This window comes from Erinaceus europaeus, chromosome 4 (genome assembly GCF_950295315.1).
Source record: "Erinaceus europaeus chromosome 4, mEriEur2.1, whole genome shotgun sequence".
NCBI classification, from domain to species: domain Eukaryota; kingdom Metazoa; phylum Chordata; class Mammalia; order Eulipotyphla; family Erinaceidae; genus Erinaceus; species Erinaceus europaeus.
In genome coordinates, this window is record NC_080165.1 from 23,425,414 (window position 1) to 23,437,852 (window position 12,439).

Below are 12,439 nucleotides of genomic sequence, written 5' to 3' on the forward strand. Positions count from 1 at the left end.
AGACACTGACTATGAGGCCAGCCCTGGCTTTTCTTGCCCTGCACCTGCTGCCTACTTTCTGTACTTGAGGCCAAGACTCAGGAGAAAGGGGGGAGAATTGGGCCAGTAGAGGGAGAGCACCCTCCATGAGAGCTGGGTGGTGCCATCCACCAGGGACCTAGCATGTGGCTTCAGTGGCAGGTCAGGAGAGGTCAGGGGGTTCGAAGATGGGCTTTTGTTAGGGGGAGGCAAGAGGCCCAGGTCCATCACGTGTCACTTTTCTGTCCCTGCATCCCCAGGTTCACCTGGAGTTCCTCCCATGTGGACAGGAACCTTCTCCTCCTCCTGACAGGGCAGAATGTGGAGCCATTCGACGTGGAGTTCCGGGAGCTGTACGCCATTTCTGAGGAGGTGAACCTGTGCCAGAAGCTAGGCCTGGGAGGTGCAGGCAACTACTCCTCCACCGTCGCTCGCAAGCTTATCAACCCCAAATATGCCTTGGTGACAGCCAGCCGCCGGCCGCCTGGGGAAATGATGCGCTGGGCCGCCCAGCAGCAGCGAGAGGCCCACAGGAACCTGGAGGGGCAGGAGGAAGGGAGCGGAGGCAGCGAGTCAGCCCAGCGTCTAGAGAACTTCCTGAATGACCTGGTCACGCTGGAGCAGGCACTGCCCCCCGTGGACCCCATTCCTTCTGGAGAACTGAGACACCGGCATGGGGACCCCAAGTCCAAACCCCCAGAGACCCTCTCCCGGAACAGTAAGGGAGAAGCTGCCAATGGAGAGGTCATCTTGGCCAAGGAGGGCAAGCGCTTCAGCCGGCTGTTTAACCGGGGGTCCAAGAGGGCTGCAACGTCCAATGGTGTGACCAGCTCCCTCTCCAATGAGACTTTTGCTGATGGGCAGTTTGTGGCAGGGAAGAGGCCCAACGAGGGATCCAGTGCTGATGTTTCAGGTGAGGCCTCTGGCCCTCCTGGGGAACATCTCGTCCAGTCTTCAGACCAGCAACCTGCTGGCAGAGAGCAGGAGCTCCAGGGTGGCCTGGGCCTTGGTTCTCCTTCTGCTCTGGTTGTTATCTGCCTGTGACCTTGGGCCAGTCACTGCAGTTCTGAGTTCTACTTCCTTCTGTTCCCAAAGGGAAGAATGGTGCCTGCCTTGCCTTGCAGTTTTGGGAACAGAAAGCTGAGAACACGGCAGGGCATGGAGTCATCTCAGAGCTGGTAGCTGAATAGCTGTTTTTCCTGCTAGGAGAGTCTAAGCACTCATTGACTCTCCAGGTAACACAAGTAACTCAGCTGAGTCCAGCAGGTCTCCTGTCTGTAAGTGAAGGCATAGAAGCACAGTGCAGCTAGGTGGTAGGACCAGGACTAGACTCTGCCTCGCCTCTCAGTCTAAGGGCCATGCTAGAAAACTTGCTCTTTGGATGTCCTGTCATCAGGATCTGACCTGGCCAAGCACGCCTCTGTGCCCCCTAACCCCCACCAATGCCCTGACCCACTTGCCTGTCTCTTTTGTAAAATACTTTGACTTAACTCCTCCCCATGTCTCTGTGATCACTGGTGGTTGACCTATGGCTTACCTCTGGAGACATGGTTCCCTGGCCCCCCAGTTCCCAGGTCATGGCCTTCCCAGAAGTGAGTGGTGACATCCAGGACCTCTGGTGCTCTTTCTCGTGTTCACATCTCTGAGTTGACGGGTCTTCCATGTCAGGATTTCTTGCTATGTGTCTGTGGGTCCTTGCTGTGTTGAGTCCAAGCTCCCTGGACAGCTAGGTAGTGATGGTGTGACCCTGTGCCCCACAGCCCCAGCTTTGGTCTGACCGTATATAACTTGAGCGCAGGGATCAGGACCGTCCTCCCCTCCACCCATTCCCAGCCTGATTGCAGAGTCCAACACTGTGTTTTCAAGTTCTGACAGGCCTGGGAGTCTCTGTGAACTTGGGCTTAGCAGGAGCGATAGCTAGCCTTTCATTCAGCCAGGAAGCATTTGCTGAGAGCCACCATGTGCCAGACCCATCCTGAAGTGCTTTCTCTCTGTGTCTCTCATTGATTCTCATAGCACCCCTGAAGGAGGCAGATAGAGTTCAGAGAGGAGAATAACCTGGTCCCAGGGCACAGAAAATGCTATTGGGGCCAGGACTCACACTCAGGCCGAGGCCATGTTCTGGCAAGGTGACTCACTCCTTCTCAATCCCTATGGGCTCCTTGGTTCCCTCAGCACCAGATGCTGCTTGGTTCTGCACCTCTCATTTGGAGGACGGGTTGCCATGGTGAACACCTGGCAGGGAAGGAGGGGGAGGGTCGAGCCCAGTCATAAAAGGGGCTGCTTCCTAAGTCCCTAGTGGAGGTGAACTGGAAGCTTTCTCTTCTTCAGCCCCTCACCCTGAGGTGCTGTTTCCATAGAAACAAAAGGCCATTGTCTTGTCCCTTGTGTATCCTCAGCCTTGGTTCTTGTGTTTGACTAACTTGAACTGTCTACTGTGGCTTTACACACAGTGCCCAGGAGCCAGCTAGGCAGACCCCACTGTGACTGTGGGAGGTTCCTCTTCTGAGTACTTAGCCCTCAGAGAGACAGTGCCCTGGCATCTAAAGCCAGCAGCCCTGAGACATAGCCAGTGAGGTCACTCTCATCTTTCTTCATCCTAGAAGGAACTGTGGACCCCCATTCTGTGCCTAAGGAGTCCTTTCCTCTCCTACTGCTCTCTACCCCCCACAAAGGGCAGGGCAGAAGATGTCCCCTTTTGCTTAATATTGTTTCTTTTGTCATCATTAAGGCTACACTGCTCTAGGTCAACTTTTGCAATTAGACAGAGACAGACACAGAGACAAAGAAAGAGACCACAGTGCTAAGCTTCCTCTAGTACAATGGAAGTGAGGCTGGAACCTGGATCACATGCATGACAAAGCAGGTTCACTGTCTAGGTGAGCTCTCTTGCCAGCCAGCACTAAAGGCACTTTGTGACCTCCAGAATCCCCAATATTTGGGCACAACTGAGAGTTGCCCGTCAGGCAGCAGATGCTAAGCCACTAAGAATCCTACCAACCACCCTTAGAACTGTCACCTGGGAAGTCACTTTAGCTGCCACCATAAAGCCCCCACCCATCCAGTGCATTTCCCTGTCCTGTAGCACACATTCTGAACAACTTTCAGAACAGCCACAGTAGGGACCCTAGCTTCCTGCACACTGCATCCCAAACACCAACACATCCTTTCAACTCCCAGCTGTTTCCTAGTGGAGGGATTGAGTAGGAAGGGCCTTACTTCTGATTCTATCCTTCTGCTCCACAGCCCTCTTGTCAAGGGAGAGCAGGGCTGGTGACAGAGTGGGTGAGAGAGGGAAACAGAAAAGCTAAGAACTGACAGCCTGTGAAATTGCCTGATAAGAAGTATATAGTTGTCAAACAGCATGCAAATTTTTGCAAACTCGAGTGTGGCCCTTGGGAGAACCTTCGGAAATCCCTTCCTCTAGATCTGGGGATCTAGCAGGGGCTGCCTGGTGGTTTGAAAGCTCACAGCCCCCTCTACTGGTGGGAACTTGGGGTATGTTCTTGTTCTTGTTCTTTTTTCTTTTGTCCTGAATGTGCTTAATTAACCTTTCTGGAACTTGCCTCCTGCATCTACCTAGAGCTGGGAGCAGGCCCTCTAGGACAAATATACTCCCACCCCAGGCCTTGAGGAATAGAGGTCACTGCCTTGTTCAAATGCAATGAAAAGTCTTGACCCATCACTCATCAGGAGACCAGAAGCGCACGTTTAAACTATGCCCTCTGTGTGTTTCCCCTAGAGGGGTCTCCAGAGCTCCAGGCTATGGTGATAGTCAGAGGCTGTCACACTGTGGGAGGAGGCTGCTGGTGCTATCTGGAAGCCTCTCCTGTCCTTCACTGGGGTCCAGCCAGCACACTTGAACATGCCTAAGAGCAGAAAGGGGACACTGAGCCTGGTCTATGCTAGGCTGGCATGATGCTATCCACTCTCACAGCTCCTCAGTCCTTGCGGCCACCCTGCCTGGTGACAATGTTTCACAGGCAAGACTTTAGGGGTCCAGGCAGGCAAGCCTGGTGTCTGTACAGGAAAAGGGCAGTGTCCCTGTCAGGGCCTGCAGGGAAAAGTGTAGCTGCCTTCAGCAGGTTGCAGGGTACCATTTCCAGCATCTTTTTTGTTAACTCTTTTTTAAAATATCTATTTTTAATGAAAGATACAGAGAAATATAAAGATATAGATTTAGAGGGAGGGAGAGAATGAGAGAGGTGAGAGTACTGCTCAGCTCTAGTTTATGGTTGTGCTAAGGACTAAACCTGGGGCCTCAGAGCCTCAGGCATTTAAGACTTCTTTTTCCCCATAACTATTATGTTATCTCCCCAGCCTTCCCACATCTTTTCAAACAATCTAAAAAGGATGCACGTGAGGCTCTTCCTTACTTCCTCCAAGCCCTCCCCCTGAGGAGAGGAAGAGGTGGTGGTCATTTGCACCCAGAGTGCCTCGGGTCACCACCTCCCATGTCCCTGGGCCCGTGCTTTTCTTTTCAGCATTCTCTCAGGTGACTACAGTAACATTTGTCTTTCCAGAACTCTCCTAGGATCCCTGACTCATGAGTGGATGGTCCACCCTGGCTGGCAGCATGCTCTGACTTCAAAGAGAAACTATGACTGCTAGGCTCCCTGGTTTAGGGACTTCAGCATCTCCTCTGTCACCACCTGGGAGACAGAGGTCTCAGATCTCTGCACTGGAGAGCTGAGACCCTGTGTGGGGCAGAATGGAAGGTTGGGGAAGTGTTTCTGGAGTCCTGAAATCTAGTGTCCCTCCCAAAGAGTGTGGGTCAGACCTCAGTGGTGTTTGGAAGCTGCGGTCTGGGGTGACAAACCTGAGCACTATTAACAGCCTAGGTCTGGCCATGCCACGTGGGTGAGGGGGGCTGAGTGAGCATCTTGATAAGGTCAGTCCCCCCATGGTGCCAGAGAAGAGATAGTCACCCCCAGTCTCACTGGCAGAAACCACAACCCCCTCTGGCTTCCCTTGAGCTTCACCAGGTGAGTGAAGCCTGTGCATGACTCAGTGGACAGTCATTGGTGCTGCTGCTGTTGCCATCATGTTAGGATTGGTTGCAAGCCCTGAAGTGTTTGTTACCACCTGTGTGTTCCCACTGTCTGCTCTGCCCAGCACTTTTCTGACTTCCCCATACAGCAGTAAGCAAAGTCACTGCTCCCAGGGAAAACTGGGCTGGGAAAGATTTGGAGGAGACCCCAACCTCTCCCAAAAGGGGGTCCCTGAGCACACACTTGAATGAAGGGTGGGCCACGCATAAATCCAAGGGAAGAATCTTCCATAAAGGTGAATGTGAAGTTCTGAAACTTGCAGGGAGGTAGAAGCCTTCAGAAACTACATCAGTGCTTGGCTCCTGCTGCCCCAGGCCATCCCCCTGCTGGTGGTTGCCTCTTCCTTCAGCTCTCCATCATGCCTTCTCTTTGAAGACTGACTTTCTCCCATAAGTTGCTTTGGACCACCTGCACCCAAGCCACACAGATTGTAAAATAGAACTGAGGAGCTATTTACATATTCGTTTCCTTTTTTTTTTTTTTTTTTATCAGAGCACTGGTCAGCTCTGACATATGGTGGTGCTGGGGATTGAACCAGGAACCTCAAAGCCTCAGGCATGGAAGTCATTGCACAGTCACTATGTTGTCTCCCCTCCTTTACATATTCTTCCCCATAAATCTGAGCAGGGCTGGGGGCTGGGGACCAGGCGCTAGCATAGTGGGTTAAGCTCACATGGTATGAAGCACAAGGGCCAGCCTAAGAATTCCATGTTCGAGTCCCTGGCTCCCCACCTGCAGGGGGGTCACTTCAGAAGCAGTGAAGCAGGTCTGCAAGTATCTATCTTTCTCTCCCCCTCTCTCTCTTCCCCTCCTCTCTCAATTAATCTCTGCCCTGTCTAACAACAACAGCAATTACAACTATAATAATAAGGGAAACAAAAATGGGGGAAAATGGCTTCCAGGAGCAGTGGATTCATGGTACAGGCATTGAGCCCCAGCAATAACCACGGAGGGAAAAAAAAAAAAAACAGCTCTGAGCAGGTCTGATTTGCCTCAGTTTTGCCGACCAGTTAGTTGCTCATGGAGACCTCCCACAAATAGTGTCTCTGTTGGGGACATGGAAAGAAATCCAGAGTAGAAAGTACCTCCCTGGGCTTACATCCAGCCACATAAAATGAGTAGAGAGAGAGAAGCCAGCCCTGGCAGACCCAGGCCCCCCACCTCTGTCCTCCACGCCCAAGCCCCCAGCATTCTCAGCCTTCTTTCACCTCATTTTCCCTCCCCAAGCTCCTTCCCCTGTTCCCATCCATCCTGAAATTGATAAGCTTACCTGCCTCCAAAATGCTACTCCCTCTGGGAAGGAGCTCAGCATCTGTTTAGCAGGCCAAGCAAACATAACCAGTCACCAAGGAGAGAAAGAGGGGGCCCAGTCGAGGGCACTGTGAGCCAGTGAATGCGCTTTCACTGGCCAAGCAGCCAGAGGCAACCTGGTACCGCAGCTAAAGAGGACCCTGGGAGTCCTTGGAGGATGGGTGCACAGTCCTGTCATCCCCTTCTTCCTTCTCCGAGCTCTTAGCACAGCACAGCCTCCATCTCAAGTCTGAGAGGGCCAGTTCGCAGGCTCAGCCAGACTTGTAAGCAAAGCCCCAAGGATGGTCCAGTCCACTGGCTGGACAGGGCAGTGGTTAAGGCATGGAAAGCAAAAGGGGCTCCCCATCACACCTGCCCAGAGTCTCTCTTGCTAGTGACTCAAGTGAGGAGGCAGCCACCACTATAATGAGCTTCACAGCTAAGGTAATAAGGGAAGGTGACAGGAGTGCCAGGGCTGGCCCCAGGGAGAAGAGTGTCAAGAGAGTACAGGGCCCTCCCCCCACCCCTAAAAAAATGCTATTCCAGCAGCCTACATCCCGTGGGCAGGCAGACCCCTAGCCTTCAACCAAGTCTAGTAGCAGCGAATCCAGCCACAGATGCCAGTGGCCTCCAGCTAGGACTAGAAAGGAAGTAGACATGATGGAAGGGGCCTGGGAAGCAGAAGGTAAGGAGCTTCTCTGGCCTGGAGAAGAGCAGCTTCCTCTTCCCCTTACAGGGTATGTCACAGGGCCTGTCTCATCAACCCTCTAATGCTAGCAACCGCTTCCTGAGACATAAGCTTCTCTTCTGGCCTGGAAAGCCTGTGGGTTAGGGGAGCTGAGGTGGGATCGGGAAGACCAGGTCCTGGAACTGGTTGGCTCTGCGAGCTGGTAGCCCCAGTGTCCCCAGCTGTGTGTTGGGGGTACAGATAATCCCATGGGTGACCTGAGACAAGCACAGCGGTTGTGCCTTGTAAGCTATGGCGCTTACAGCACTGACCACCTCTCAGCGAGACTTTCAAGTTGTGAGTTGTAGTTGTTGTTGTGGGGTCTGAATACACCACCGCCACCCCTCCCAGCACCCCCTCCCCCACCACCCACCCCACAGCCTGCAGAGATGAGGAGAGAGTAGGCTCCCTGCTGTTCTGATCCATGGCTTCCCCCATGTGGGAAGAATCCTCCCATTTTGTTTTGTGTTTTGTTTTTTATTGCCATCAGGGTTGTTGCTGGGACTCAGAATCTGCACAATGAATCTACCACTCCTGGTGGCTAATTTTTTTCCTTTTTCTTCTTTTTACTTGATAGAACAGAGATGAATTAAGAAAGAGAGAGACACCTGCAGCTCTGCTTCACCATTCATGAAACTTACCCCCTTTAGGTAGGGACCTGGGGCTTGAACCTAGGTCCTTGTATATGCTAATGTGTGTATTCAATTAGACCACTGCCTAGCCCCCTTCTTCCCTATGTTTTCCTGTAGTCCCACTGACTTAGTTTCTAACTCAGTGGTGAACCCAGCCCTCAGTATGGAGGTGCCAGCAATGCACAGGAGTACTGGGGAACATCCACTGAATGCTTCACTCACAACCTTCCTGCCTGTGACCCCTATCTCCACAGGTAAAACCAGCTCCAGTCCTGCCAAGACCAGCAACTGCATGATATCCTGAGCCAAGGGCCAGCGGCGGACAGGTCGTCCAGCCACGCCTGTCCTATGGAGAACACAAGTCAAAACCTGCACCACTTTGCACACTGGACTCCTACTGACCTCCATCCTGGCCTCAGGGCCCCGGGAGCCCCACAGGAGGCTCTACGGCATCTCCAGGCAATCACACGCCTCCACAAGACTATTGGTGGCCAGGAAGGGGTCGCTCCTCCTTGTTTACATGAAGTGGAAGCCTGACTAGTATCTGCTTTCCTTTCTGCCTGACCCCATCCCTCTACTGGGCCAGCCTCACCCTGCAAAACCCAGATGGTGTAAGCTCTGCCCTCATACCTTCATGTGAGGGGTTCTCTAGGGCCGCCTCAGCTCCCTGACTCCTTCCCTGGATTTCCTAGTGCTTCTGCTTCCTTGCCCCCTCTTCATCCCCCATTCACCCCCCAAGAAGTTGGGTGGAATGAAAGGAAGAGGGCAGGTTTGAGCCAAGGATGCCAAGTTCCAGTGTTGCTTTAGCCCCTGGACTCAGTGGAAGCTATAGCTACGGCGAATGGGCTATGGTCTCCCAGCCAGGTCCCTGCAGCTGCCGCTTAGATTCTCAGCAGAATGGGGCAAGGGCCCTCACCTCCAGCCAGCAGTCATTTGTCATACCATTTAGACAGCCCTGTGCTGAGGTCTCCTTCCCCTCATTGCACTGTCTTGGCGACCTCTGCCCTGAGTGGCTGAGACCTCCTTGGCTACTGCCTGCCATGAGCCCACAATTGAGGGCTTCGTCCACTGCCTTTACCTGGGCCCACTCCCCCCTCAAATCAATGTGCCTTCATTTGCAGCCCCAGGTAAGGGAGTGAGAACTTGATTAGGAGAATAGAGACAACAGGAGTGTTTGCCTTTAAAACCCCTAAACCTAGGAAATCCTGAATCCAGCAGCTTCTCCACTGACATTTCAGCCAAAGGCCAGCTTTAGCCTCTGGCCAAAAATCAGCCCATTTAGGACCCTGAGGCTCTCCTAAAGGAGTTTAGCTAAACTGCCCTGCTACCTGGCAAAGGAGGTCAGTGTAAAACTGGGCACTGCCCCTTCCCTACTTGTAAGATTGGGAGACAGAGGAGAAGGCTATGAGAGGACAGCAGCCAAACAGCAGGGAACCTGGGCTGCAGCCTCTCAGCCCCTGCTGAGCCAGACCACTGGGCTTCTGTCTTTCTCTCTGCAAATGCTGGGGCACCAGCAGTGACTGAGGTAAGGGGCCAGCAGGCAGAAGGGTGTCCTGACAGTGCTGCGGTAAAGGGGACAGCCTTGAAAGAGCAGGAAATGGGTGTCATGGGGCAGTGTTTGCAAAGAACCTGATTTCCCTGACTGTGGAAAGAGAAGGGGATGGTGGGGTGAACCTGGTTCCTGGGAAGCACCCTCTGGTCATCCTAAGCATGCTGGGGCATGGGGGTGAGGGGTGGCCAGGAACCCTGCCCCACTTCCTGAGCTTTTGTGAGGATTAAACACATCCTAGGACATTCTTCCTTATGCACCAAGGTCTCGCAGTGTGGTGTGTGCTTGCTTGTTCTGGAGGGGAAGGCAGGGCGAGATGGAAAATGGGGCACGTGTGCATGACACCTCAGCTCAGCAGGGCCACCTTAAAGAGGATGATGGTGACAGAGGGTGGGAGAAGTCACCCTCGGTGAGAAGAGAGCAGGGACAAGGGAGGGGGCACAGACAGGGCTGCCTGTGTGGTGAGTGGAGCTGCTTAGAGCAGCCCTTCTTCCCCCCTCTCCCCAAAGCAGGCCAGGACCCAGACTGCTAGTTCCACATCTATAGCCTCGGCCAGCTCTGCCTTCCTGCCCCCACCTCTCCCAGTGCTAAGATGGGGGTGATTCTTCGTTAATGAGGAAGCAGGCAGACCTGCCAGACAGATCCCCCCAACTCTCTGCAGAGGTCTGAACTCAACAGCCTCTGACCACCACCACCCCCCCGTGACACACACACACACACCTCTCCATCCCCACCCCCTGGTCTGATTCATTTGGGATAGTGCCTGAAGATAGTTCAGAATGGCTGAGAACTTGAAGTCACGAAATGCAGCGCCTAACCTTTGCTTGTTTGCCTGCACTCCAGCCCAAACTGCTCTCTGCCTCCTGGCTTCTCCATTTTCGTCTTGTCTACCCTCTGCTCAGCACTAGCACACACTTGGTGAAATGGTCTCACTCATTAAATCTCAAGGGAACATCTGGCTTCTCAGTTGGGTGGCAAGTTCAAGGGTGGCTCATGCCCTTGGTTGCTCACAGCAGCTTCCATAAAGCTGGTGATGTCAGCAGGGCTCTTGCAGGACCAGCAGGGAGACAACCCCCTGAGAGCCTGCCTCTGCGGCCCCCACCCAGCTGTCCACTTTCTGAGACCAGCTTCCTTAGGCTACAAGTTAACAACTGGTGAGTTCATCGGGAAGGCTGACGTCTGATGACCAGAGCCACCTGAGGGTTGAGATGAGGCAGGAGGTGGGGGCACGTGTTTAGGGAGAGGGTGCTACCACCCTGAATCATGCCAGGCCCCCACCTCATGTTCTTCCATTGCGGGACTGTAGGAAGCACAGGACTGCTGTATGGGCCAAAAGTCTCTTGAGTTAGCAAAACAACTTTATTTATTTATTTAAAAAAGGGAGACATTAACAAAACCGTAGGATAGGAGGGGTACAAATCCACACAATTCCCACCACCAGATCTCTATATCCCATCCCATCCCCTGATAGCTTTCCTATTCTTTAGCCCTCTGGGAGTATGGACCCAAGGTCATTGTGGATTGCAGAAGGTGGAAGGTCTGACTTCTGTAATTGCTTCCCTGCTGAACATGGGCATTGACCGGTCAATCCATACTCCCAACCTGCCTCTCTCCCTAGTAGGGTGGGTCTCTGGGGAAGTGGAGCTCCAGGACACACTGGTGGAGTCGTCTGTCCAGGGAAGTCTGGTTGGCATCATTCTGGCATCTGGAACCTGGTGGCTGAAAAGAGAGTTAACATACAAAGCCAAACAAATTGTTCAACAATGATGGACCTAAAGACTGGAATAGATGCAGATGAAGTGTTGGGGGGTACTCACTGCAGACTATTGTGTACTTTTGCTTTCAGGTATATCTTTTGCCCTAGTTTATGGATACATGTGAACTTAATGCTCTATCTCAGGGGACCTGGTCTATATCTAGGTTTGGGGACTTTGTTAGAAAGTGAACCACCTGGAATGGAATTAGAGAATACTATGAAAGGAATGGTCTCACCCGAATAATGGAGTGAAGGGTTGTCATTCCACACCTGAAGTCTCTGGACACAGTCTGAAGTGAAGCATGCTGAGGTGGCACTTGTTGCGTTGATTAGGTTGTGATCAGCGGATGCAATATTATTTAGTATGAATTGAGAGAAGCATGTAGGAAAGTGCGCCCCACCCCACGAGTGGAATGACTTCTTAGTCTCTTCTGTCAGCTAGCTTTTTCCTTTTTTTTTTTTTTTTTAGTCATTGTCTTGGGAATCAAACTCCAGGCCTTGTACATGCAAAGCAAACATTCAATCACTGGTTACATGCCCAACTCGCACCCCAAGCCTGTCTTATTCTTGATCTCCCCAAAGTGCCTTTCAGGTCAGGTCTCTGTTAATAGCACCAGCCTTTTCTTATACAAACCCAAACAGAAAGACTAGATGAGAAGGGAGACCTTAGGGGCCGGGCGGTAGCACAGCCGGTTAAATGCACATGGCACAAAGTACAAGAACCGGTTTAAGGATTCCGGTTTGAGCCCCCAGCTCACCACATGTGTGTGGGGGGGTGTCACTTCACAAGGAGTGAAGCAGGTCTGCAGGTGTCTGTCTTTCTCTCCCCCTCTCTGTCTTCCCCTCCTCTCTTGATTTCTCTCTGTCCTATCCAACAACAATGACAGCAATAGCAACAATAATAACAATGATGATAAACAATAAGAGCAACAAAAAGGGGAAAAATAGCCTCCAGGAGCAGTGGATTCGTAGTGCAGGCACCAAAAGGGCCAGAGGAGTAGAGTGGGCTTTTCCCCCAATGATGCTTTTTTTTTTTATTGAGCCCCTGCTATATGTCTGTCACTGTGCCAGATGCTTTAGTCACATGCAGGCCTCAAGTAAAGACAAGCTCAGAAAAAAACTCTTCACTCAGCTAACAAAAGAATGTATTTCTGTAATGGTGATTGAGGCTCACAGAGCTGTGTGGTGAATAAGGCAGGTCATCAGGGGCCCATCCTCTCAGGAGGAGGCACACAGGTCTCAGCCTACTCCCCTGGCCCGGGGTTCCTCACCCTCCACACTTGTGACACTTTGGAGCCATGAAATTCTCTATAGGGGAGGGAAAGACCACACTGCACATGTAGGAAGTTTGGCAGTTCCCCAGCCTCTGCCCACTGCATGCCAGTAGCATCCCTCCAATGAGAACTCAAAATGTGT

At 52.4% G+C, this 12,439-nt stretch overlaps 1 protein-coding gene across 1 annotated transcript in view; it reads left to right on the plus strand.

Moving 5' to 3' along the window:
• The window catches only part of FAM83F (family with sequence similarity 83 member F), a 35,576-nt gene extending 25,616 nt beyond the window's left edge, over nucleotides 1-9,960 (plus strand). The window contains exons 4-5 of the mRNA XM_007519292.3: nucleotides 279-931; nucleotides 7,973-9,960. Of these exons, the coding sequence (XP_007519354.1) occupies nucleotides 279-931; nucleotides 7,973-8,022 (703 nt within the window). The 3' untranslated portion in view covers nucleotides 8,023-9,960. The remainder of the gene's footprint in view (nucleotides 1-278; nucleotides 932-7,972) is intronic.
• Nucleotides 9,961-12,439: the final 2,479 nt, after the last annotated feature.